This window comes from Podarcis pityusensis (genome assembly GCF_964106645.2).
Source record: "Podarcis pityusensis genome assembly, chromosome: 15".
NCBI lineage: Eukaryota > Metazoa > Chordata > Lepidosauria > Squamata > Lacertidae > Podarcis > Podarcis pityusensis.
In genome coordinates this window covers 9,288,957-9,312,832 of record NC_138040.1, presented here as the reverse complement: position 1 = coordinate 9,312,832, position 23,876 = coordinate 9,288,957, and the positions used below count along the sequence as shown (strand labels likewise).

The window sequence follows — 23,876 nt, the reverse complement described above, 5'->3', positions numbered from 1 at the left end:
GTTCAGATAACTTGAGGGAGGGAATTTCTAAGACATTCCCTGGTGGTGACTGAGTGGGGATTTGAACCTAGGTCTCCCTAGTCCCTCCCTGAATACTCTAACCACTGTTGAACCTAACTGAACCAGCTCTCTCTCGGGGAGCAGAACATGATGGTGGCAAGAAAGGCTGAACATATAAATTTTGGTTTCTCACAGTTCCATAGTTTTCCAGTCTGAAGCTCTGTTCAGCTCTTCACTTTTTCGCATCCACTTGCGAAATATTATTTTTTTAAATTCTTGTGAAAATTCACCAGCATTTTAGTATGAATTTCTACTAATATACAATGCTTGTGTGCAGGTTTTCCTAATGTACACATTTTTTGTATGTTGTTTTCACCAACATAAGGATTTTCCTGCATCCTTTATCCATGTATATGCATTTCTGTAGATAGTACTTGTATATGTGTTTTTGCATATTATATGTGTTTCTGTACGTAGTGCTGCAAAATTCAAGAGGAGTGTGAATTTCAAAGGTTGGCTGTGTCTTGATCCTTGTATTGTTTCAGAAATGTGCAGAATTTGGCAGGTTCCTGTTTACATGCAAACTGAATCACATTTCCCTCCAGCCCTGATGGGAAGTAACTATCCTGGGCATCATTCAATGTTCTAACTTTTGCAGAAACTAAAGTGTGGCAGCAACTACTGAGCTACAGATTGTCTAACAAGATAAAGGACCAAGCCATCATGAGTGGTTATTTTTTCCATTCCTAAATTGATCCCTTTAACTGATAATTGATCCTGTGCTTAAGGGAGGGCATATACTTTGGGAAGGGGAGAGCATAAGCCTTTTCTAACAAACTAATCAACCAAAAGGTTTCCTTAGGACAACTTCCAATAGAAGAGTGAACTTTGTGCAAACCATTGCAGGATGGGCCAAGAAGCCCAGTAAGGACTATGGAGGAAAGGAATTCAATTCAATCTTCATTTAAAAGTGGGCCTATCTAATTAGCATTTCCAAAACAATCTGCAAACTGAAGCACAGCTATCCTTTGAAATGCATACTTCTGCAAATTTTGCAACGTAGATCTCCAGCCAAATAACTTGGACAAAAATACATACATTAGCATACATGGTGCATAAACCAAAGAAAATAACATTCAAAATGCATTATATTAAAGGAAAAACCTTTGCAAAAATGTGGGGGGAAACTCATCCAAAGATGCCTATATTTGGGAATAATTACAGGAACAAAAAATGCTGGTGAATTTTCATGAGGACATTTCAAAACAAGTTTGCAAACTGATGTGGAAATGTGGGGAATGGAAGAAAACTGGAGAAATAAGTAGCTGACAAGAATCGAAATGGAGAGATTCACCTACCTCTAGCAAGGAGGGCATAATTTTACACCTACTTAATTGAGAGTGACTCCCAATGCATTGAGGACTTACTTGGCAGTAAAGTGGAGAGGATCACTTCTAACAAACTTTACTTTGACTTTTGAAGGGAAGATCTGGCTTGATCAGATGGCATCATAATCACTGTGCCAATCATAATGGTGCCAGAGGGGTATTTGTGTTCTTAAGGCAATCTGTTTGCTTTGTCGGGGCATCGCACTGAAACAACATCAACACCCACTTCCTTCCACAAAGGCTTTGGCACAACACCTTAATCTGCATCACTTTCCTGTAACCAAGTAAAGGATGCATTAGCTAAAATACATGCATATTCCTTTAACATTTTGACGGCCGACTCCATTTCCATCTCCCACCCCCTTCCCTGCCTTGCTTTCCTCATGTCGAATTTCAAATTGTAAGCTTCTTGGGGCAGAGGCCTACCCTCTTGTACTTTGCAAAATGTTGTGCACAGTGGTAGTGCTATACGAAGAATAGGCAACACTGAGGAGTCTCCATGCTTTGATTTTAACCTTGCTTTGTTAAATTCCCACTCAAATCCCACTCAATTATTTGTCTCCGGCTGGAATCCTGCCAAGGAGATAATTGTTTTAATGTACTTTATAATGGTCCAGTCCAGTCTCTCAGTCTCTCTCCCCCCCCCCATAGAAATAGCTAACCACAGCAACAACAACAAAAACCACGACAATAATTCCCATCTATTCACACACATTGTATTGCGTAGATCCAGACGGTGTTCTTTGCCAGAGAGAAAAGTTAAAAAGAGATAAACCACGCCTGAAAAATCAAAGTGCCTGAAATCAAGTCAAACATTGTTAAGTCCCAAAAATAGAGGGTGGGGGAAGGGGAAATCAAACAAAAACACCCGTCGCCATGGGGAGGAATAAGAAGTGATTGCTACATCCTGAATTGTCACTGATCGACTGTTGATCTCCAACAGGGGAACACAACAAGGTTAACAAACTCACATTTCCTCATCTTTTGAACACAGGGCATTGCCCGTGTGCAGCTGCAACATCACAGCAGCTTCTGTTCTGCCCCACACACCCCGGGTTGGGGGGGGTTCCTCCAATCACTCTTGCAAATCAAAATCAATCCAACCACCGCAACGGTCCTAGCTTTGAGTTTTGCAGGTAAGGAGATGAGCCTCATACACGACTCCTCCAGCTCTTCGTCAGCACGACGTCCCACAGACACCTTGCCAAACTCCATCTCAAGTTGGGCATTGCAACTTTCGGCAGCAGATTAGAGAGAACTCCTCTCCTGCCTCCACAGGGTCTCCCTCGAGTACATCTTTTGTCACCACCGGGTCTCCTGCTCCCGTCCAGAGATGCAGGCACCTCCGATCAGCAGAGCAACCGAGACACAAACGTTCATCATCGCCCACAAGCTGACACATCCCAACAATGGCCACACAAAGCGAGCGCTTAGCGGCTTGGCAGAGCCCTCGATGGAAAGCTGCTGTTCCCATGCCAAAGGCTTGCTCCTGCTTCTTACACTTCTCCTCCCCCCCCCCCTGTGTTCAAAGAGACGGAAACACAACATACAAAAGAGATAGCACATAGAGGAATTACCTTTTTTCTTTATTTTGCTTTCGGGACTTGTGTAACAACCCTATGAGGACAACAGCTGCTCGGATTCCTGCTCGTTTTGCATGCATCCTACCAGGAGATTGTGACATAGTTAAAGTGACACTTCTGCAGGCAGGTGGTGCTGCCGATGTCGCCAGCCGCTGGCAGGAGACCTGCTTTTAAAAAGTGCACACCTCCCTCCCTCCCTTTCTCGCACACAGACTCATCCCCCCCCCTCTCCTTTTCTGCTTTTGCTGTGACTGCAGCCGGATAGGTAAGTCCGTTCCCGGAATCAGGTGACTTCTTCCCACTCGGACGACCTTCAAGTCACCTGGAGCCTGCCTGCTCTTTTTTGCTAGCCAAGCCCCTCTTCTGAGCTCCGCTTGCGTGCAGGGGGGTTGCCGAACTGCCAAGCCAGAGGAGCAGAGGTGGCATTCCCCAGTCAATTAAATCGCTTCCAACCATACCCAGATGCACATGCGGCCGCCGGCTTTCTGCCAATCTGTCACGCCTGCGCTCACAAGCCGTCAGCGTCAGCTCCCGGCTCAGCCCCGAAAGGAGAAGAGAAGTTGAGGGCTCGCTTCAGAGCATTCTTGTGGCTTTGTTTTGTGCTTTGCTATTTTCTGTTTTGGCAATGTTCGCTATGGTCATTTGGAAAAAGCACTCCATCAAGGCAAGCAGGTGCAGAAGTTTAAGAGGGACAGGTTCTCCTTGTCTTTGGGCTGCAAGGAGAAAGATCTACAAGCCAAAATGACAGGACCACTTGCCACCGGGAGACAGACGCGTCTTTGGGCTTTTAACATTGCTCTGCAGAAGATTTTCTCCAAATCCATGTGCATTTTTGTACATCCATATAAAAGGGGAAGAGGGTGACGCTTCTGTGATTTGATGTTGCGGAAACGAAAGCTTTCTGTGAGGTGGGTATGATTAATTGCTAGGGCGGGGTTTGTGTGCATGGTTTGGGGATGCATTTTTCTCTACAACAAATTGTTTCCCTTGCTTAGGGAAAATGGGTTATTCGGAGGATCATGTTTCGTATTGCAATTGTCAGTGTAACTGCAGCAGCTGCAATGAATAAATGCTTCCAACCCCCAACCTTTACTGGATGTCATTTACTGATTGCTGTTAGAGATTAGAAACATTTTAAGAGTATTAAAATGAAAGGGGCTTGATTTGGAACTGTCTGGCGGCTGCACTGCATGGGAAAGAGATCACTTCATCTGTGCATGCTGGAAGATGAGCGGAAACTGCCTGGATAGCCTGAGATCAGGCACGGCAAACTTGGAAGTTGAGGGACACCTTGTTCCAAAAAGTTTTTGCAGCGATGACCCACGCACGCTGAGTTCACAAAATCAGAATGAGAGCAATGAAGATCCAGAAAGCACTGTGGCCTTGCTCTCACTCTCAGTTGACTTTGTGACATCATCAAGTAAATAAAGCTGATTGGCTACAGTGTAGCAATGTCATCACATTAGCCAAGTGATCCCGCGGGGTCACCCATGTGACAATGCACAGGAAGGAAAATATTAGTTCTTTTTCAAACAAGGAGGGGGGCGCTGAACTAGCATCTGACTGGAGAAGCAATGGTGCAAACAAAGTTAAAGAGGCTGCAAACAGGGTCCTGGATCCAATCTCTGACGTTGTCAGGTAGGGATGGAAAAAACAGCTGTCTGAAAATCAGGAGAGATTATACCAGTCAATGCCCGGACCGGCCCATACAAGAGGCAAGGTGAGGCAGCTGCCTCAGGCGGCAGGGTCCACTCGGGCAGCAGATCCTGATGTCAATCTTTCTTTCCCCCCACCCACCCAACAACCTGTCTCTGATGTAGATCTTCCCTGACCCTTTCTTTCCTGGCAGGGAGGAAGGGCACCATTGGGGGGCCTGTCTCAGGCGTCAAAATGTATTGGGCTTGGTCAGTGCAGAAATCGCTTAGCCAAGTGGAGCCAATGGCTTGGTCTAAGGCAGCTCCTTTTAGTGCTCTATGGTACAATCAGTGGAGGCTACTCCATTAGGGCACTGCCTCGCCAACCTCTCAAGCCAGCCCTTTATTTGCCTGTCTACTTAATCACAGACTAAGAAGTGGCCCTGCCTATCAGCACCATCCTCCTTAGTCCGATGCTTGCAAAACTCAGCAAGGAGGACAAAGCCATAGCTACTTGGCTCTGCCTTTCACTGGCTCTGGCACCACCTACTGTTGGTCTTCCTGCCTTCCACCCTAGCAGTTCCAGTGGGCACCAGTCGCTTGCAATTCCTGCAAGGCACACAGCATCCCTGCGCAGACACCCCTGCTGCACTCCAACCCAAGAGCCTGTTCATTTTTTTTTGCTACAGAGAAGGGTGGGCTGTTGTACATGATGAGCTGCAGGCTACATACAGGAATGAATGTTGCCAGGGACAGAAACTATACAGCACATCTTGCTTCCATCCCCCTCTCCCGGCGCCAAACAAAATGCTTCCCACACTTCCTGTTCGGTGCTAAAACACAGAATCGGGAACGTGGGCTGCAACCTTCTGGCCCATGTTGCTTTTGAGGATTAAGGTAAAAGCACAGGCATTTGAAGAACCAGAAGGAACATTTCTCCCCTGCTCATGACGGGCGAATCTATAGTGATCTTATTGATCACATTGCTGGTTTGAGAGGACAACGTGCTTATAGATTTATATTGCATTGTGATGCTGCAGTAAATTTTTTTAAATCCTGTATCAGCTTTTTATGGTGTGTATTTTATTATTATTATTATTTATTGAATTTATATATTGCCCTATACCTGGGGGTCTCAGGGCAGTATTGTGCATGTTATTATTATAATAATATTATTCATATTATTATTATTGTGATGCAATGGGGGAGAACTGATCGTTGGTATTGAGTTCATCGGGGTAGGGGAAACCTTTTTCATCCTGAGGGCCGTCTTCTGATCTAGGCAAGCTTCCAAGGGCCACATCCCAGTATTGGGTGGGGCCAGGGGCTAAAGCGGGTGGAGCAACAAATTTTAAAGCCATCCAAGTTAGCCATCACTGCCTCTTGTGGGAGTGAGTTCCGTAGTTCAACTGCACACATTTCCGTTAGTGTTTTGGTTTGCCTATTGGATACCTGTGTTTCGCTTCACATATTGGTTCAAGAAGTGCAACTTAGGTGGTTTCCCACCCAAATTCAACTTCTCTCACATTCTTAGGAGGGCCTTCTCGAGATTCCTCAGCTGTGACACAATTCGACTTTCAAGATTTAGTTGCCATGGAGATCAAACATGCCCGGACTCCACCAACACCCTAATCATTTCACCCATCCACTTACCCAGACAAGCCAGTGAGACAAACATTAACCTCACAACGTCTGGGTTTTGAAATTTAGGTGCTCAAAGAAAGCCGGGGGGGGCAGCAATACACACAGAAACAAGGTGTGAAACTTCTCCCTGATTCACACGTGTGTGAATATCTGGCTAAAGGTGGCTTAGAATGCTGATTGACAGGCACTGGAAAAAAGACACCCACTGCCATCGTCTTGCTGTGTTGGATCTGCCAGCGGTTCAGGATTCCTCAAGGGGCGATAGGGGTGAGAGGGAAATGAGATTCAGTTCGTATGTAGAGGCAAACCTACCAAATTCACAAAAGAACACACGGACCTTAGCCTGGAGAAGAGGAGACTAAGAGGAGATATGCTAGCCACCTTCCAGTATCTCAAGGGCTTTCACATGGAAGATGGAGGAAGCTTGGTTTTTTCCTGCTCAGGATGGTAAGACTCGAACCCATGGCTTCAAGTTACAAGAAAGGAGATTCTGACTAAACATCAGGAAGAACTTTCTGAGGGCAAGAGCTGCTGAACAGTGGAACCGACTCCTCAGAAGGTGGTGGACTCTCCTTCCTTGGAGGTTTTTAAGCGGCGGTTGGGTGGTCATCTGTCATGGATGCTTTAGCTGAGATTCCTGCATTGCAAGGGGATTGGACTAGATGACCCTTGAGGTCTCTTCCAAGTCTATTATTCTATGAACCAAAGCACAGCTACCCTCTGAAATCCACACGTCTCTAAATTCTGCTCTCCAGCCAAGTAAAGCTTACATAAATGTGCCCAGGAAGAGTGCTAGTATTCTTGGGTCCTGTTTGTGTGCTTCCTACCAAGCATGTGGCCAGCTATTGTGAGAACAGGATGCTGGAGGAAATGGGCCATTGGCCAGATCCTGCAGCCAGTATCTTCTGATGTTTGCTCTCTCTGCTCCGCTCATTCATTCCTGGGCAGCTTACAGCTGTGGTCCTGGGCTACCTTGTGTTAATCATTTACAAGAAACAGAGTGCTGTCTAGCAAAGTCCACAATCTGTTTTAGAAAGCAAGCACAACGTAAAAAAAAGAACAAAATCCAGATAACAGAGAGGTACAAGTCCCTGATCACTGGGGGTGGGGTGGGGGTGTTAAAGGAGCACACAAGCAGGCCTGATGGGCAACAAAAGGATGACTTTCACTGCTCGCTTCTGTCGGATACAGTGGTACCTCAGGTTAAGTAGTTAATTCGTTCCGGAGGTCCGTTCTTAACCTGAAACTGTTCTTAACCTGAAGCACCACTCTAGCTAATGGGGCCTCCTGCTGCCGCCGCCCCGCCGGAGCACGATTTCTGTTCTCATCCTGAAGCAAAGTTCTTAACCTGAAGCACTATTTCTGGGTTAGCAGAGTAGGTAACCTGAAGCATATGTAACCTGAAGCGTATGTAACCCGAGGTACCACTGTACATCCAACCAACTGTTCAAGGGCACTTCTTCTCTGTGGAAATGTGACCCTCAGAATCAATGAAGCCCAAACTGATTTGTCTAAGTAACTGTGGGATGCACCTGACTACCTCCCAGCAGATGTAGTTTATGAGTCCGATTTTTCAGAGGCATTCAGGGCAAAGAAGCGGAATGGCTCGTCCTTTCTGCCTCTGAAAGGGCACCACCACCCGTTTGTACCAATGCCCTTTCGATGGTGCCCTTTCCTAACTCGCAGAGAAAAACCAGAGCCTGTCCTGGCCCCCATTGGTGGACGTGTTGCTTGGCCTCGCTTGCTTTCTGCCAAAGGATTTTCAGGCGTAGATTCCCACGGCACGCAATTCAGGTTACAGTCTGTCAGTGGTTGTGGCAAAGGTTCAGCAATGTTTGACATGCCCCCTGGGCTCTCGTCTTGAAAAGCAGGGAAGACGTGGTCATCCACATGGTTGGCACTCCAGGCCAAGGGACTAGGCAAGCAAACAGGCACTCCCATCCAGTAGGCTGGGTTTTCTGAGTCTGTTCTTACTGTCGCAGATATCTCTTGCACCCTTGTTGACAAAGGTAGAGTCAACGAGGCCAACTCATGGTCAGATCTCTCGGTAGATGGGATGGGGCTCTTGGGGTGTGGGAAGCAACTCTGGCACCACTGAGGTGTCTGATGACCTAGCAGTCTGCTCAGGCCCTCCCTAGGGTCCAAGTCAACAGCCACTAGTCTGCTATGCTCCTCCCCAGAGTCCCATTCTGACAGTTCCCAGAGAGCCAGTGTGGTGTGGTGGTTAAGAGCGGTGGACTCGTAATCTGGTGAACTGGGTTCGCTTCCCTGCTCCTCCACATGCAGCTGCTGGGTGACCTTGGGCTAGTCACACTTCTCTGAAGTCTCTCAGCCTCACTCACCTCACAGAGTGTTTGTTGTGGGGGAGGAAGGGAAAAGAGATTGTTAGCCACTTTGAGACTCCTTAGGGTAGTGATAAAGCGGGATATCAAATCCAAACTCCTCCTCCTCCTCTTCTTCTTCTTCTTCTTCTTCTTCTTCTTCTTCTTCCTCCTCCTCCTCCTCCTCCTCCTCCTCCTCCCTCAGGCCAGTCCTGTCAAGATGTCTCCACAGAGCTCAAGATGCAGTCATTGCCAGAGAATGCAATAAATTCCTAGAACCATAGAACTGTAACCCGAAGGTAATCTCATGTAACTCCCTGCGATGCATTCTCTAGGCCAGGCATGTCTAACGGGTCGATTGTGATCTACCGGTCAACCACAGAGTGTCCCTGGTCGTTCCTGGTCAGTTGTGGGTTCCTGATTGATTGCCCCCCAAACACACACACACAAAACTTTGGCTCATCCTCCCCCAAAAAAACTCAACAATTCCAATCAATCCTCCCCCCCAAAAAAAGCTGAACAATTCTGGTCAATTCAATGGGTAGATCACTGCCAGATTATTTATGGTGGGAGTAGATCACAGTCTCTTGGAAGTTGGACATGCCTGCTTTAGGCTAGTGATAGCATATGGAGAGCCCTGCCTGATCAGACTAAAGGTCCAGCATCCTGTTTTTGCACAGTGACCAACCAGGAAACTCCATGGAGCACCGGAGCAGGGAGTGAAGGGAACAGCCCTCCCCTGTTGTCATTCCCCAACAACTGGTATTCAGAGGTGGACGGCCTCCAAAAATGAAATGCCCTGCTCAAAACGCTGATGTTTAAGAACATCTGAGTCCTGGAGGACCAGATCATGAGGCCCATCTAGACCACATGTTGAGGAAACTTCACCAGCCAGGGAGCCAGATCCCTATTTCCCCACTTCTGGAGGGCCAAATTTGACAGGTGAGCGACTCACCTATCAATCCCCTGATGTCACCATGACACAATAACACTGCCCTTTAAAGCCCAGACTGTCCAGATTTCAAAGCACAGAATGGAGCTGTTTGGAAGCCCCTTCCCTAGCAGCCTCACGCTGCTCTTTAAACCTCCAGGTTTCGAAGGTTGAAAGAGTAGCATGGAGGCTGTTTACAGTTGAAATGCAATTCTGCTTCACATTTTGCACTTTTCTGAATTTTTCATTGAGGTTCCCAGGCAAAGTAATGTGCTGAAAAGAAGGCATAAACTAGGGTAAAAAGCTCCAAATGTCTGGTTTGACCCTTAAGGCTGATTCTGATGCTACATTAATGTCACATTTGCCAGGCGCTGCATCACTCACACTTCCTGTAGCTCTGCTAAAACTGTATTTTCCACATTGCCAGTTTGTAGATCTCAGCTGAGAGAAAATCCATGACCTGAAATGAACTCCAGAGCAAAGGGATCTGGCCATAAGCTAGACCTCTCTGAGTCCACAGTTCATATGCGCTGGTTATGACCTTTCAAACCTCTCTTTAGTTTGGGACCACAATATCAAATGCACAGCCTTTGTCCACACACACACACACACACACACACACACACTACAGATAGGACAATACTATTTACAAATGGTAATGTTTCATCAGGCTGAAACTGAGCACCTTCCATTTGGTGCATGTTGCTGCCCCATGTGGTGAGTTAAAAGAACAGCAGCTTGGAACATATTCATGGCAGTGAAACATGCTCTGGGTTAGCCCTACCCACCTTGGCCTTTATTCCCTCTTGGGAAGGTAGGGGTATAGAAGACTTCCTGTTTGGTCTTTCCTGAGCAGGAAGATCTTCCTGCCTCTGGTGTTTCTTTGTGCATAACTTGGATCTGACTCTGGGCTGGTCTCTTGGCCCTGAATCCTAGTTCAGTTCCTAGATCACAGCTCACCTTTGCCAGTCGCCTACAGATTAGCATTGTCAAGCTGCGCACTCCTAAAGGCAGCAAGGTATATGACACCTAAGATGTAACCACTGTCATCCAGAATTTCCACTTTCCTGGGGCTCCAGAGATATGGCATTTGCTGCATGGCCTGGCCATGGGATGGTCGCCTCAGGGACCATTGTCTTTTCCCCATACAGCCGTACGTGGGATTCTCAGTGCCTCCCCCTCCTGCAACATGGGACATTGGCCAATGGCTGTCTGAATTAGCCAGTCAGGGGACTGCACAGGGCAGGGATGTGGTCGCCATATTTGGGGCCAGGGAGCAATTTGTTTCTTGCAGGCAAATTGGCTGGTCTACAGTTTTCGCCTGCCTAATAGAAAACGTCACAACTTTTGGCAGATAAGGCATTGGGTTGGATCCTTAACTGAGCAGGTACCCCATTAAAAGGGTCCAGGAACAGGTTTTGTCTGGGAGCCCACACAGGAGCCAATGGGCCACCTTGGGAGGAAGAGCTGTCTAGCCTTTGTTCTTCCCCATTCAACCATGTGAACCCTATCAGTAAGGAGGTCTAAGCTGGATGCTTAGACTGTGTGGCTTAAGCAAGCCATCTTTGTGTTTCTATAAAAATAATTTAGAAACCCTCATCACATTGGAACCTACATTTTACTGCCTGTGTTTTCTTACTGCTGTATGGAAAAGCACATGAATCTGACCTTTGAACCGTTTGTAAGTAAAGCATTTTTAACTTACCAAACATGTAGGCTCTTTCTATGCAAAGGAAAGTGGGTCACTTTGGAAGCAACTTAGAAGGGCATATTTTAAAGGTATTACAGCCTATATTTCTATGCTTTACATTGCTGCATGTTCTGTGATTTTAAATCTCTGCTGGGGTTCTCTCATCAAAGAGTACGTCCAGGGAATTCTTCTTTTTATAACACCTAAGTATTTTTTCCTTCAGCCAAATACAAAATATACCAACAGAACCTACCTAATTCACACTTCCTGAAACAATACACAAATAAAAAACAGCCATCATTCAAAACTCACACTGCTCTGAATATTGCAAGGCAGTTCTCCAGTCAAGAAATATATAAACAATGCATAGAAGAGGTTAACCTGTTCATAAAAATGCATATACAGTGGTACCTCGGGTTAAGAACTTAATTCGTTCTGGAGGTCTGTTCTTAACCTGAAACTGTTCTTAACCTGAAGCACCACTTTAGCTAATGGGGCCTCCTGCTGTCACCACGGCGCCAGAGCACGATTTCTGTTCTCATTCTGAAGCAAAGTTCTTAACCCGAGGCACTATTTCTGGGTTAGTGGAGTCTGTAACCTGAAGCGTATGTAACCTGAAGCATATATAATCTGAGGTACCACTGTATTAGTTAAAGTAACATACAGAAAGCATTATACTAAGCTAAATTGCTTGCAAATATGTGTGTTAAATGAAATTTGTACTAAACTGCTGGTGAATTTTCAAGATGAGTTTTCTTACTATAGAAGAAAATTGTAAGGATGTCATCATGCTGCTTTTCACCAGATGAATCAGGCCATCTAGTCAGCCTCCTGTTCTCACAGTGGTCAACCAGATGCAAAGACCATAAGCAACAGTATTCTCTCCTCCTGCGGTTTCCAGCAACTGGCATTTAGTGGCATACTGCTAAGAGGAAAAGCATTGCCACTGTGGCTAGCAACTATTGATAGCCTTATCAGTCAGCCTAATCCTCTTTTAAAGCCATGCTATTTGGTGGTCACCACTACCTCTTGTGGGAGCAAATTCCATGTTGGACCAGGAAAGATAAATTGTCCCTTCCTACATTCGAATAAAGCTCATGCTGGGGGGATGGGAAGTCCCAGCAGCAGCCAAAAATATGCCAGGAAACTGCAAGTTCAAACTACTGGTATGTGAACACACACTTCAGTTTGCATGACCTTTAGGAAATAGAGTTCCATTAGCTATGCGAAGGGGGAAAGTCTATTAAAATTCCTTGACATTTATTCTTCAAAGAAGGGAGCTTTGCTGCTAGATAGAGAGTATAATTTCAGAAGGACAAAAAGGTCCTACACACACACAGTCAATTAGATGCCATGGTGAATATATCATTTGCGTACTCCAACTGTGGCCTATTCATCAAGACTCCTAGTTGCCACTTTTCTAAGAAAATGAGAAATCTAGAAATGCCAACCGGTGGCAAGGTGACAGCAAACTTTGACCCTAGTTCACGAACCTTGGTTATATCAAGAGATGGGTTCAAACACATTCACATTATTAGAAAGGGTCGTTGGTAAAAACAGAAACTGCTCGGATGTATGCCTTCTAACTGTCAAGGCCAATTAAAATACAGATCCCATTTGAAAATATCTTTGTTTAATTCCTGTCTGCTTTGCAAATCTACTCTGGTCTTTGGTTGCTCCATTTTTATGGCAGGCTATTTGGATGGTCCATTTTGCAAACCTGTATAGCAACTGGTTCTGGAAAAGTGTCCATCTGTATACACACAGAATTCTTAGGAACTGGCTCTGTGCAAATAGAATCATGATTTAAGGCGGCACTATTGATATTATACATTATGGGCCAGAGTTAGGGGTCAGCACTGTTGGGCAGTTGCCAATGGCCCAAACCTTCAGGAGGACCCACCTTGCTGCCAATCCAAAATGCCAGCTGTAGGAATCATAGAATTGTAGAATGGTAAGGGACCCTGCGGGGTTCTACCATTGTAGAATGGTAAGGGACGCGGGTGGCGCTGTGGGTTAAACCACAGAGCCTAGGACTTGCCGATCAGAAGGTCGGCGGTTCGAATCCCCACGACGGGGTGAGCTCCCGTTGCTCGGTCCCAGCTCCTGCCAACCTAGCAGTTCGAAAGCACATCAAAGTGCAAGTAGATAAATAGGGACCGCTCCGGCGGGAAGGTAAATGGTATTTCCGTGTGCTGCTCTGGTTCACCAGAAGCGGCTTAGTCATGCTGGCCACTTGACCTGGAAGCTGTACACCGGCTCCCTCGGCCAATAAAGTGAGATGAGCGCCGCAACCCCAGAGTCGGTCACGACTGGACCTAATGGTCAGGGGTCCCTTTACCTTTACCTTAAGGGACCCTGCAGATCATCTAGTCCAGGAATGTGCAGCTGCCCCATATGGGGATTGAACCTGCAACCTTGGGATTACCAGCACCTTGCTCTAACAAACTGAGCTACATGTTGAACATGGAAAGCTGCCTTTAACTGAGCCAGATCCTTGGTCCGCCCAGCTCAGTATTGTCTTCATCGATGAGCAATGTCTCTCCGGGGTTTCATACAGGGAGTCTCTCCCAGTCCTGCCTGGAGACAGGGGCGGAGGAAGGGGGCGGTGGGGACGGTCCACCCCGGGTGTCACCACTGAGGGGGGTGACAAAATGCCGGGTGGCACTCACCGCAGGGCCTGCAGCATGCCCAAGCCACGCATCTCTCCTGGGAGTGAAGTTGTGGCTTGGGCACCCACAGGCTCCACGCTGCCCCAAATGGTCCGTCCACTGCCTCCCCCCCCCCCAGCTATAGGGTGGCTGAGTGGGAGGTGGCAGGCAGACTCCTCGGAGGCCTTGGCTCGCCCAACCCTGTGGGCGACTGGCCCAGGCACCCAATCGGCTTGCTCTACCGCTGCCTGGAGATGCCACTAGGAACCTGGGACCATCTGCATACGAGGGAGGTCCTCTGAAGCTGAGCTATGGTCTCTTTTTGCAAAGGGATTCTGGGAAATTGCTTTGGGCCTAGTCCAGGCAGGGCCAAACTTGGCCCTCCAGCTGTTTTGGGACTACAATTCCCATCATCCCTGACCACTGGTCCTGTTAGCTAGGGATGATGGGAGTTGTAGTCCCAAAACAGCTGGAGAGCTAAGTTTGGCCATGCCTGGACTAGTCAAAGCAATGGAGCATCTAGCTTAGTACTAGCTCTCCAGGGCTCTCAGCCCTCCTTGGAGATGCTAGGCACTGAACCTGGAGCCTTCTGAATGCAGTGCAGATGCTTGTGCACTGAGCTACAGCCAGTCAGTGTGTAGACAGTGCTGAGCTAGATGGACCAATGGTCTGGCCTGCTATAAGAAGACAAGCTACCGTATTTTTTGCTCTATGACTCACTTTTTCCCTCCTAAAAGGTAAGGGGAAATGTGTGTGCGTCTTATGGAGCAAATGCAGGCTGCACAGCTATCCCAGAAGCCAGAACAGCAAGAGGGATTGCTGCTTTCACTGCACAGCGATCCCTCTTCCTGTTCTGGCTTCTGAGATTCAGGGGGGAAAAAATTCTTGTTTTCCGCCTCCAAAAACTAGGTGCGTCTTGTGGTCTGGTGCGTCTTATAGAGCGAAAAATACAGTATATGGTTCTATGTTTCAAAGCTGCTTGCAACATCGTTTTCTTTTCTTCTTTTTAGTCTCTGACTTTGTACACCTCCCTGAGAACTTGCCTGAACCTCGGCAAAGTGAAAACCGCAAAAATACACCAAATATATATATAAAATCTCAAACTTTACAAAAGAAATCAGGTGTCACCATCAATGGACTCAACCTTTTCCCGTCTGCAAGCTAATTATTAACAACGGTATATGTCAAGCCATTCTTGTATTTAGCCATTAGCTAAATAATTTGTGTTCCTACAATGCTCTGAGAAAAGGGAACATGCTTTTCCAGGAAGACAAAGGCTTCCTAAATAAATCTTAAGGTATCTAATATAAGCACTGCCTGTAAACTTCTAGACAAGACTGGGCCACAATCTGCCCTTGCAAACTATTTGACTTCGCAGAGCCCATTCAGAGTGAGGGCAGCACTTTTTTGTCATTATTCTAAATAGGAGGATATTTTTGCCCCATTTCACAGCTCCACCACACACACACAAAATGCAAAAAGCAGAGAATACCATAGATTTCACCTGTCCCTTCAATTCTGCTATGTCCTAATTGATATTTTAAGCATTTTCTGACCTTGGCTGCAAATTGGGACCTCGTTTGAAAATGATGCAGATTCCAAGAGCTCAGCATTAAATGGAAATAAATTCACCAAGTGGAGGAAATAAGACATTGTGATACAGACGTTCTGCTCCATTTTGCTAGTGAATTGGGTGATTTAAACATACTCATTTTGCCGTTAAAGATAGTAGAATGTTAGGCCTGATAGTTTTCTGAGAAGGAACTATTATGCCCAATAACTTATTTAGCCTCCATTCTTACATAGATTTGCTATACACAGAAGTAATATGCTTTCTAAAATGATTGCTGGGATGTAGACTCATGCAATAAATTTGGGCCCCATCCGCATTTTTGCACGTAAAACAGTATCATTCCACCTTAAACAACCGTAGCTTCTCCCAAATAATCCTGGGGACTGTGGTTTGTTAAGGAGACCCTTATTAATTCACAGAGCTTCAGCTCCCAGAGTTCCCTGGGAAGAGGGGTAGATTGTTAAACCACCTTATATGTATTGAACAGATGGGGCCTTTGCCAAGCCAAAATCCCCCTTCCAACTTTGCCACACTTTTCACTGGCTCCAGGAATGGACCCCCTTTCAGTAAGGTAAAGGTAAAAGGACCCCTGACCATTAGGTCCCGTCGTGACCGACTCTGGGGTTGCGGCACTCATCTCGCTTTATTGGCCGAGGGAGCCGGCGTACAGCTTCCGGGTCATGTGGCCAGCATGACTAAGCCGCTTCTGACGAACCAAAGCAGCACATGGAAATGGCGTTTACCTTCCCGCCAGAGCGGTCCCTATTTATCTACTTGCATTTTGACGTCCTTTCGAACCCCTAGGTTGGCAAGAGCAGGGACCGAGCAACGGGAGCTCACCCCATCGAGGGGATTCGAACCGCTGACCTTCTTATCAGCAAGCCCTAGGCTCTGTGATTTAACCCACAGCGCCACCCGCGTCCCTCCCCCTTTCAATATCCCCCCCCCAAAAAAAGTTCACTCTCCCTATTCTCCTGGGTGCAAAGGCTAGGAGATATTGCTATCACTCAAATTTACCTTCACTCAGATTTGGCCTTAAATAATGTAGTCCGAAGGTGTTTCCTGCTTTCACTGTGGTGTCTTGTGGGTAAAAAGCAATTATTACTTTTTTATAATACAAAAAACCCACTCTGATGAAAACACAAAAAGTGGTGGGGAAGGAGGTGGGTGTTCTGAAACCATTTCCCTCTCCCCTCCCAACCCCCTCGCTGTTTTAGTATCAGTTTTAGTATTTTAACTTTGCATGTTTTAAAATATTGGTGTAATTTTTCCTTGATTTTAATTGTTTCCTCTTTTTGTAAACTCCTTTGAGGGTTTTTTTTTCATATTTACAACCAAGTGTTGTATAAATTTTATGAAATAAATAAATGAAAATAAGTATGTTGATGGCGACTTGTGCCTTCCTACTGTTCTGTTCTTTTGCCACTCACAGTAACATAGCAAGAGGAGGCGGGTTAGGGGCAGGTGGGAGAAACTGCCTCCTTGCTTAAAAGAGGGATTTCGCTTCTTTGAAGGCTGCATTAATGCAACTAGGCCATAACCTTTAGCTGAAGCAAATAATGACTTCCACCTGTCACATGTGTAGGTGGAAGCTCCCGATCACAAACATGGCATTTGTTGCGGTTGTTAACCTTCTGCTCTTTCAAGGAAAGCATCCTGCCCCAATTCTGTTGCAAAACCACAGCTCAACTCTAACAATATTGCTTGCCGCCCCTTTGTGTCACATAGTATTCATCTCCTCTTCAAAGAAGGAGCATCTCCACCCACATCGTTCAGCCCAGACACTGAAGTCCACCTCTGAGGGCCTTCTAACGGTTCCCTCCCTGCGAGAAGTGAAGTTACAGAGAACTAGGCAGAACTAGGCCTTCTTGGTAGTGGCACCCGCCCTGTGGAACGCCCTTCCATCAGATGTCAAGTAAATAAACAACTATCTGACTTTTAGAAGACATCTGAAGGCAACCCTATTTAGGGAAGTTTTTAATGTTTGATGTTTTATCATGTTTTTAATATTCTGTTGGGAGCTGCCCAGAGTGGCTGGGGAAACCCAGACAGATGGGCAGGATATAAATATATTATTATTATTATTATTATTATTATTATTATTATTATTCAAAGCGACTGACATCCAAGTGATTTTAAATACCCCCACTCAGCAGTTTCATGTACAGTGGTAGCTCGAGTTACAAATGCCTCAGGTTACAAATGCTTCAGGTTACAAATTCCACTAACCTGGAAGAGTTACCTCGAGTTGAGAACTTTGCCCCAGGATGAGAATGTAAATTGTGTGCCGGCGGCGCAGCGGCAGCAAGAGGCCCCATTAGCGAAAGCACGCCTCTAGTTAAGAACAGTTTCAGGTTAAGAACGGACCTCCGGAACGAATTAAGTTCGTAACTAGAGGTACCACTGTAGATGTTGAACAGTATAGAGGATGAAAATGAACCCTGGGGAATTCCATATGGAAGGTTCTTTGGGGCCCAGCAGCATCACCCTTTGGAACAGACCACCCAAATAGGACTGGAACCACTACAAAGGGGTGCCACCCACACCTAACTCGGACAACGTCTCCAGAAAGGTATCGTGGTTGGTGGTATCCATGAGGGCCATGAATTGTGTGGTGTTCCAGATGTTGTACAACAGGGGTATCCAATGCAATATCCTCCAGATGTTGTTGAACCACAACTTCCATAATCCCTGGTCCATGCTGGGTGGATCTCATGGGAGTTGTAGCCCAACAACATCTAGACTGCCAAATGTTTCCCATCTTTGACGTGCAAGGCTGCTGCCTTAATATCTACTTAAAAAGAGGTGAGAAGAATTTGGCAGATTTCCCAAGGCTGTAACTGCAGATCTTCATGTGAATCTCTCCGGGATGCATGCCTGATATATATAATCTGTGACTTGAAACAGGGTTCTGTTGAGCAGTCCTGATCAACAGCCTTCAAAAGCATCTTGCAGTCTGTTTATGCACCAAGATATCAAACCACAGCACAGCAGAAAGGCAATTAGGAGACTCCACGTTGCTTGAGACAGCACTGTCGGTTCTTACACAATGTGCTTGAAGTTTGCTGCTCTGAAGTGTTGAGATGTTTGAAATACGTTGTTTTGATGGCAGGGTGCTAAAACCAAGACGTAATGCCGAGCAAAATCCTACCGATTTGCATCTCAATTATGTGTTAGCATGCTGGGAGATCTGGATCGGAAATCATATTCCTATACTGTTTTGTTAAACACAAGCTTTAATTTTTTTCTAATTTGGGCCCCTCTATTTGACCAGTCGATCCTTTTGCTTGCACAAAGCTCACATGAAGGTTAGATTACATCCAGCTTTTATTGTTCTGGCTTGTTTATAGAACAGTTATACAGCAATACACCTGATTTGCTTGAAGGGTGTTTATACATCTTCCCGCGAACCATTCGTTCATCACACACTTTTCAATGTTTCCTCCATCACTTGAATTTAATAAGCAATAAAACAAAAACGAAAACAATTGCAGAGCTGAGCAGAACTAGTAATGAGCTAGCTGAGGTGTCCTTCAGAGGGGGGCATTTGGCTCAACTAATTATTGGTATGGGTATTCCTACCTAGAGAAGTTTGGTTTCTGAATGCACATTATCCTGCTGTCACCACCCATTCCATCTTCAGCTCTCCATAGACCATAAATAGGTAGTCTTTTGGCCTTTGGGGGGAGAGGTGGGTTATGATCAACAGTGATTCTGCCACTGTGGGTTTTACCCTAGCAGAAGGCAGTCAGGGTTGTGTTCTGAAGGAGGGAATAATGGGGTTTTGTTTTGTTGCTCGGGCCTCATAATAAACTCCCTTTCCCAGATTTCAATGAGAAAGCTCCATCTTGTTCTGCTAGGCATGTTTGTTTTGTAAGGCTCAGCTAAAAGCAGTAATCTGCTTAGTTTAAAAAAAAAAATCCTCCTCAAAACTAAGAGACCTGGGAGTGAAAATCCATAACCCATATGGTATCTTTATCTCACAGGCCATTAAACGGCAGGGGCTGAAGGAGGCAGTCAACTAATATTTACTTTCAATAGGTTGTTCTGCAAGCCACTTCCCATTTAGCCACCAGCAAATCGCACTCTCTTTAGCGAGCCTCAAAGGAGAGGGAGAGTTGACTTCTTCTAAGACAGAGCTTGAGATAGAGAGGTAGACAGACAGACAGATAGGCAGATGCAGATATATCTTTGTAGCAATAGTGGGCCTCCCATACAGATGTAACTGTGAACTAATCCACCTTTAAATACATCCAAGCTGGCTTGATAATTGTGCTACATTCCCAGCATATGGAATTTGCGAACAGCATGTGTTCCTGGCAGATTGACTGCGTTTTCTGTGTTGTTGTTTTTTGAAATGGCCATCTGCATTATCAGAATCTGGTGTGTAATTTATTTATTTATTTAGCAGAGAAGTATTGGGGCTTGAAGACCACCCGGAAGCCCTATTCTCTCATGCCAGATGTTGATTCTGAGCAATCTAGAATATATTCTTTACAGGTTGCACAATGGGTCATTAACTAGGGATGGAGGAGAAATTGGGCGAGGTTCGCATTTAAAGGTGAACCTGCTTATTTTCACTTTGCAAAATGATTCGCAAACTGAAACGGAGCCGTCCTTCCAAATTTGTGCTTCTCTGAAATTTGCAGTAAAGAGTAATGGGCACAAAAATGCACATACTGGTGTGAGGGAACGGATATATCAATGAAAATAACATGCAGAAAATGTGTACTAGGGTCAATTGCTTTGCAAAAGAAACGTGTAGATTAGGGGAAATAACATGCAGAATGTTCTTATCAGGAGGAATGAGTTTTTGGCAGGGTTTTGGGTTCTTTTTAAATGCAAGCTGATGTAGAAATGCAGAGAACCGAACCTAAGGATGGAAAAATAAGAAGCTGAAATTCTCAGACTTGCCCCTCTCTAGACAAAGCTCAGCAGTAGAGCATGTGCTTTGTCTACAAAATGTCCCAGGTTCAGCTCTAGGCATTTGTAGTTTGAAAAAGTTCAGACAGCAGATGATGGGGACGACCTCTGTCCAAGGACCCTAGAAGGTTGCTGCCAGTCAGAATTGACCATACTGGGCTAGACAGACAGTCTGACCTGGGATAAGACAGCTGACTTGCAATAACATAGCTGACAGGGTTCCAAACTCATGAACTGGAGTTTTACAAGACAGGGCTGAACCTTGTTGGACTGGGACCTGGGAGACTGGGGTTCGAATCCCCACTCGGCCATGAAGCTCACTGACTGACCTTGGAGTCAGTCCCTCACTCTCAGGCTAGACTACCCCACAAGGTTGTTGTGGGGGTGACAAGGGGAGAAGAGCTATGCACACCATCTTGAGCTCCTTGGAAGAAAGGTGGCGTAGAAGTGAAATAAATAAATAAACAAACAAACAAGACCTTGGCATATTACAGTAGCATGGTGGTAGAGCTGTGGTTATTCAGCACTGAGAAGCAAAGCACTCTGCACATGCCCAATGGCACTCAGCAGTTCTACAATCCTCCCTTCACTGATCTTATTCACTGAAACCAACAGTTCAAAGCTCTGAAATTCTATTATTCTAAAATCTTACCGCAAAAAATGTCTGTAGTAGGCTTCCATCAAGGAAAGAGAGCAAGCACTGAGCATGAAAGGTCCCGCCAGGTCTTTCACTCCTTGGCTGGAATGGCAGGGCCTGATAAGTGTGAATCTATCGATTCCGCTTCTGGCAGGTTGGGTTTTCTGAATGGTATGACGGCAACTTCCGAGGAAGAGATGTCCTGGTGGTGTGCACCACATGGAGCTTAGAGATAAGGGAAGGAGACGCGCTTGTCTAAAACACATCAGAAGGCTGGGTGGGTTTGGAACAGAGAGAGACTTGCAAGCTTATGCACTGGGTACCATCTGAACAAGGCTCTATGGCCACATTTAAAGCACTTTAACAGCCTTTATGTCTGTCAAATAATCCTGCGGGCTGTAGTTTAAGGGTGTTGGGAGTTATTGGGATAACCCCCTATTCCCCTCACAGAGCTACAGTTAGAACAGTTCCTTGGGAAGATGGGCTGGTTGTTAAACCACTCTGGGAATTGTGGGCCTGTGAGAGGCGTCACCCTTAACAAACTACAGTTCCCAGGATTCTTTGGGGGGCACCATGACTGTCAAAAGCAGTAGGGTACCGTTTTAACTGAGACTCCACATTCAGAGGCAGTGTACCTCTAAATACCTCCAGCAACTTATATACAGAATTACAGCATCTCTGAACATTGCGGTCCTGTATAGTCTTCACCTCACTGACACTGCAATGCCAGTTCCAGAGAGCAGTTACAGCAATATTTCCTACGCTCAGAGACACCAGCTACAATATAAGGTGGTGGTTAAAGTGTTGGACTAGGAGCAGAGAGACTTAGGTTCAAATCCTCACTCAGCCTATAAAGCTCACTGGGTAAGCTGGGACCAGTCATTATATCTTAGCCTAACTTACCTCCCAAAGTCATTGTAAATGTGAAATGGAAGGGGAGTACTCTGTACACAACCTGATATAAATGTAATAATAATAGCAGGTAAAAAGGTAAAGGTAAAGGACCCCTGGATGTTTAAGTCCAGTCAAAGGCGACTATGGGGTGTGGCGCTCATCTTAATTTCAGGCCGAGGGAGCCGGCGTTTGTCCACAGACAGCTTTTCAGGTCATGTGGCCAGCATGACTAAACCACTTCTGACGCAACGGGACACCGTGATGGAAACCAGAGAGCACGGAAACGCCATTTACCTTCCTGCTGCAATAATAATAATAAAGCTAAAGTGATCACAGATATCCTTCATGGTCATCCTCATGGAACCAAGATCCAAATACTTGGCTCGCTGTTTGGTTGGACTCAACTGCTGGTCCAACCATCAAAAAAAGTGAGCCTTTGCTTGCAAACACCAACGGGTCAATAGCTGAAGAAGTGGCTCCCTTTGCCTTTTACAGTAGCAAAACCAGGTTGGGCTTCTCTTCTCTAGAAACTGAGAATTTCACTGTGTGTTTTCCTTTATGATTGTTTATTTTTATTGATGCTTCTTAATCGATGCAGTACAGGCTGTAGCCTGCAATTTGCCAGCCTAGCTTTGTTTTGGAAACATTTGTATTATATAATTTGCAGACAAAATTGCAGAACTGTTTTGCTTACTCCCTGTACTTATTCTTCAAAAGCTTTTTTTAAAAAAATGAATCGGCAGATATACAGAGAATGGTTCTTGCAACAGCTATTAGCAATGACAATTAAAAATAGAACCTATGTATTCAGAAGCAGTATATCTCGGATTACATAACTGCTGTAAGCAAACAAGGAAACATATTATGCCATCCAGCCTTGCCTGTGGAAGTCCAGCAGGCATCTACCTGAACCAGGTGAAATAATAAGATACCTGCATAGCAACAAGTCCCCTTAAGCTGAATGGGATTTACTTCTGAGTAAACATGCTTAGGATGCCAATGCACACAGCCCTTTGGTCTCAATCAGCACAGCAATTCTTAGGATTTGGTCCCAGTTTGAGTGGGCCCTGGCAGATGCTCCATTATATATCATGTAGCCTGCCTCACAGCCAGCACACACAGAGATAGAGGCTCATATGTGTAAGGAAAATAGAGATCATTATTCAAGCATGTAATGGTACGGGTTTGGCAGCAGACACAGAGCTCAGAAGGCATGACTCAAGAGTTCAAGCAAAGTGTTCAAAGCTGAACAGAAGCAACTAAGATGTCCCAATGGTTTCCATGCCCTACCCGCCAAGCTTTCAGACAGTCGCTTATTATGTGAGAAGTGTTAGAATTCCTGCTCTATGATTGCAGTCATGGGATTGTTGTCTATCACATTACAGTATATGTTTTGACTCCACAGAGTGGGAAGTGACGGAAACAGGATGTTTGTGTTACTGTGTTCCGTGAAGTGGGACTATTGTCCTTTGTTTTTCTCCCTTTGCTGTCTGATGCTAGAAAGAGAGGGAGCCATGTTGCAGTGCTCCGTGTGTGTTTATATGTAAATAAAGTAGATTAGCCAAAATGCTGAGTTGCTGAGGTCTGTCACGCACATGATGCGCAAACTCTGCAGATCCCTAAGTGTGCCGGTGTCGGTTGGCATCAGTCGCTGTGATGTTCCGGCTGAAGAAAGCTTATGAAGCTCCTGAACGAAAGACCAGGAGGGAGGAACATGCCAGTCGGGCATGTGTCTCTGCCAGAGTCCTACTCAAATGTAGGCTGAACTCCTGACAAGAAGGTCAAGATTGCAAACATGAGATCCTCTGAGACTGGTGGGTCTTCTCCCGTCTGCAGAGGTGGCACCAGGCTCTAGGGGACAATATAGTGCCCTTCTGTCCCAGCCCCTGATCAGATGTAGCTGCCGCCACCTCCACCTGTATCCAGGCTTGCCAACCTAGTCCTGACATGAGTCCCTGTGGGGCTCATGGCAATGTGCATTATTGTATTAAAACCACCCCAGAGAAA

The 23,876-nt window shown here is 45.8% G+C and overlaps 1 protein-coding gene and 2 long non-coding RNA genes across 8 annotated transcripts in view; 1 reads left to right on the top strand and 2 right to left on the bottom strand.

Moving 5' to 3' along the window:
• Positions 1 to 23,876, bottom strand: part of RAP1GAP2 (RAP1 GTPase activating protein 2) — a 194,054-nt gene that overhangs the window by 102,967 nt on the left and 67,211 nt on the right. Inside the window, exon 1 of one of the 6 annotated variants that reach the window (XM_080982922.1) lies at positions 2,966 to 3,183. The exons of 4 other annotated variants lie outside the window; for them this stretch is intronic. In XM_080982922.1, coding sequence (XP_080839048.1) covers positions 2,966 to 3,072 — 107 coding nt within the window. In that variant the 5' untranslated portion in view covers positions 3,073 to 3,183. Of the gene's footprint in view, positions 1 to 2,359; positions 2,780 to 2,965; positions 3,184 to 23,876 lie in introns of those variants that run through there. One more of the 6 variants, XM_080982924.1, reaches the window with a different exon arrangement.
• Positions 4,117 to 7,028, top strand: LOC308464187. Its single transcript, XR_013979931.1, has 2 exons — positions 4,117 to 4,609; positions 6,140 to 7,028. It is a non-coding gene; the product is annotated as an uncharacterized lncRNA (long non-coding RNA).
• LOC308464701 lies at positions 18,725 to 21,337 on the bottom strand. The gene is made up of 2 exons (XR_013980131.1): positions 20,991 to 21,337; positions 18,725 to 18,865 (listed from the first exon to the last, which is right to left on the bottom strand). It is a non-coding gene; the product is annotated as an uncharacterized lncRNA (long non-coding RNA).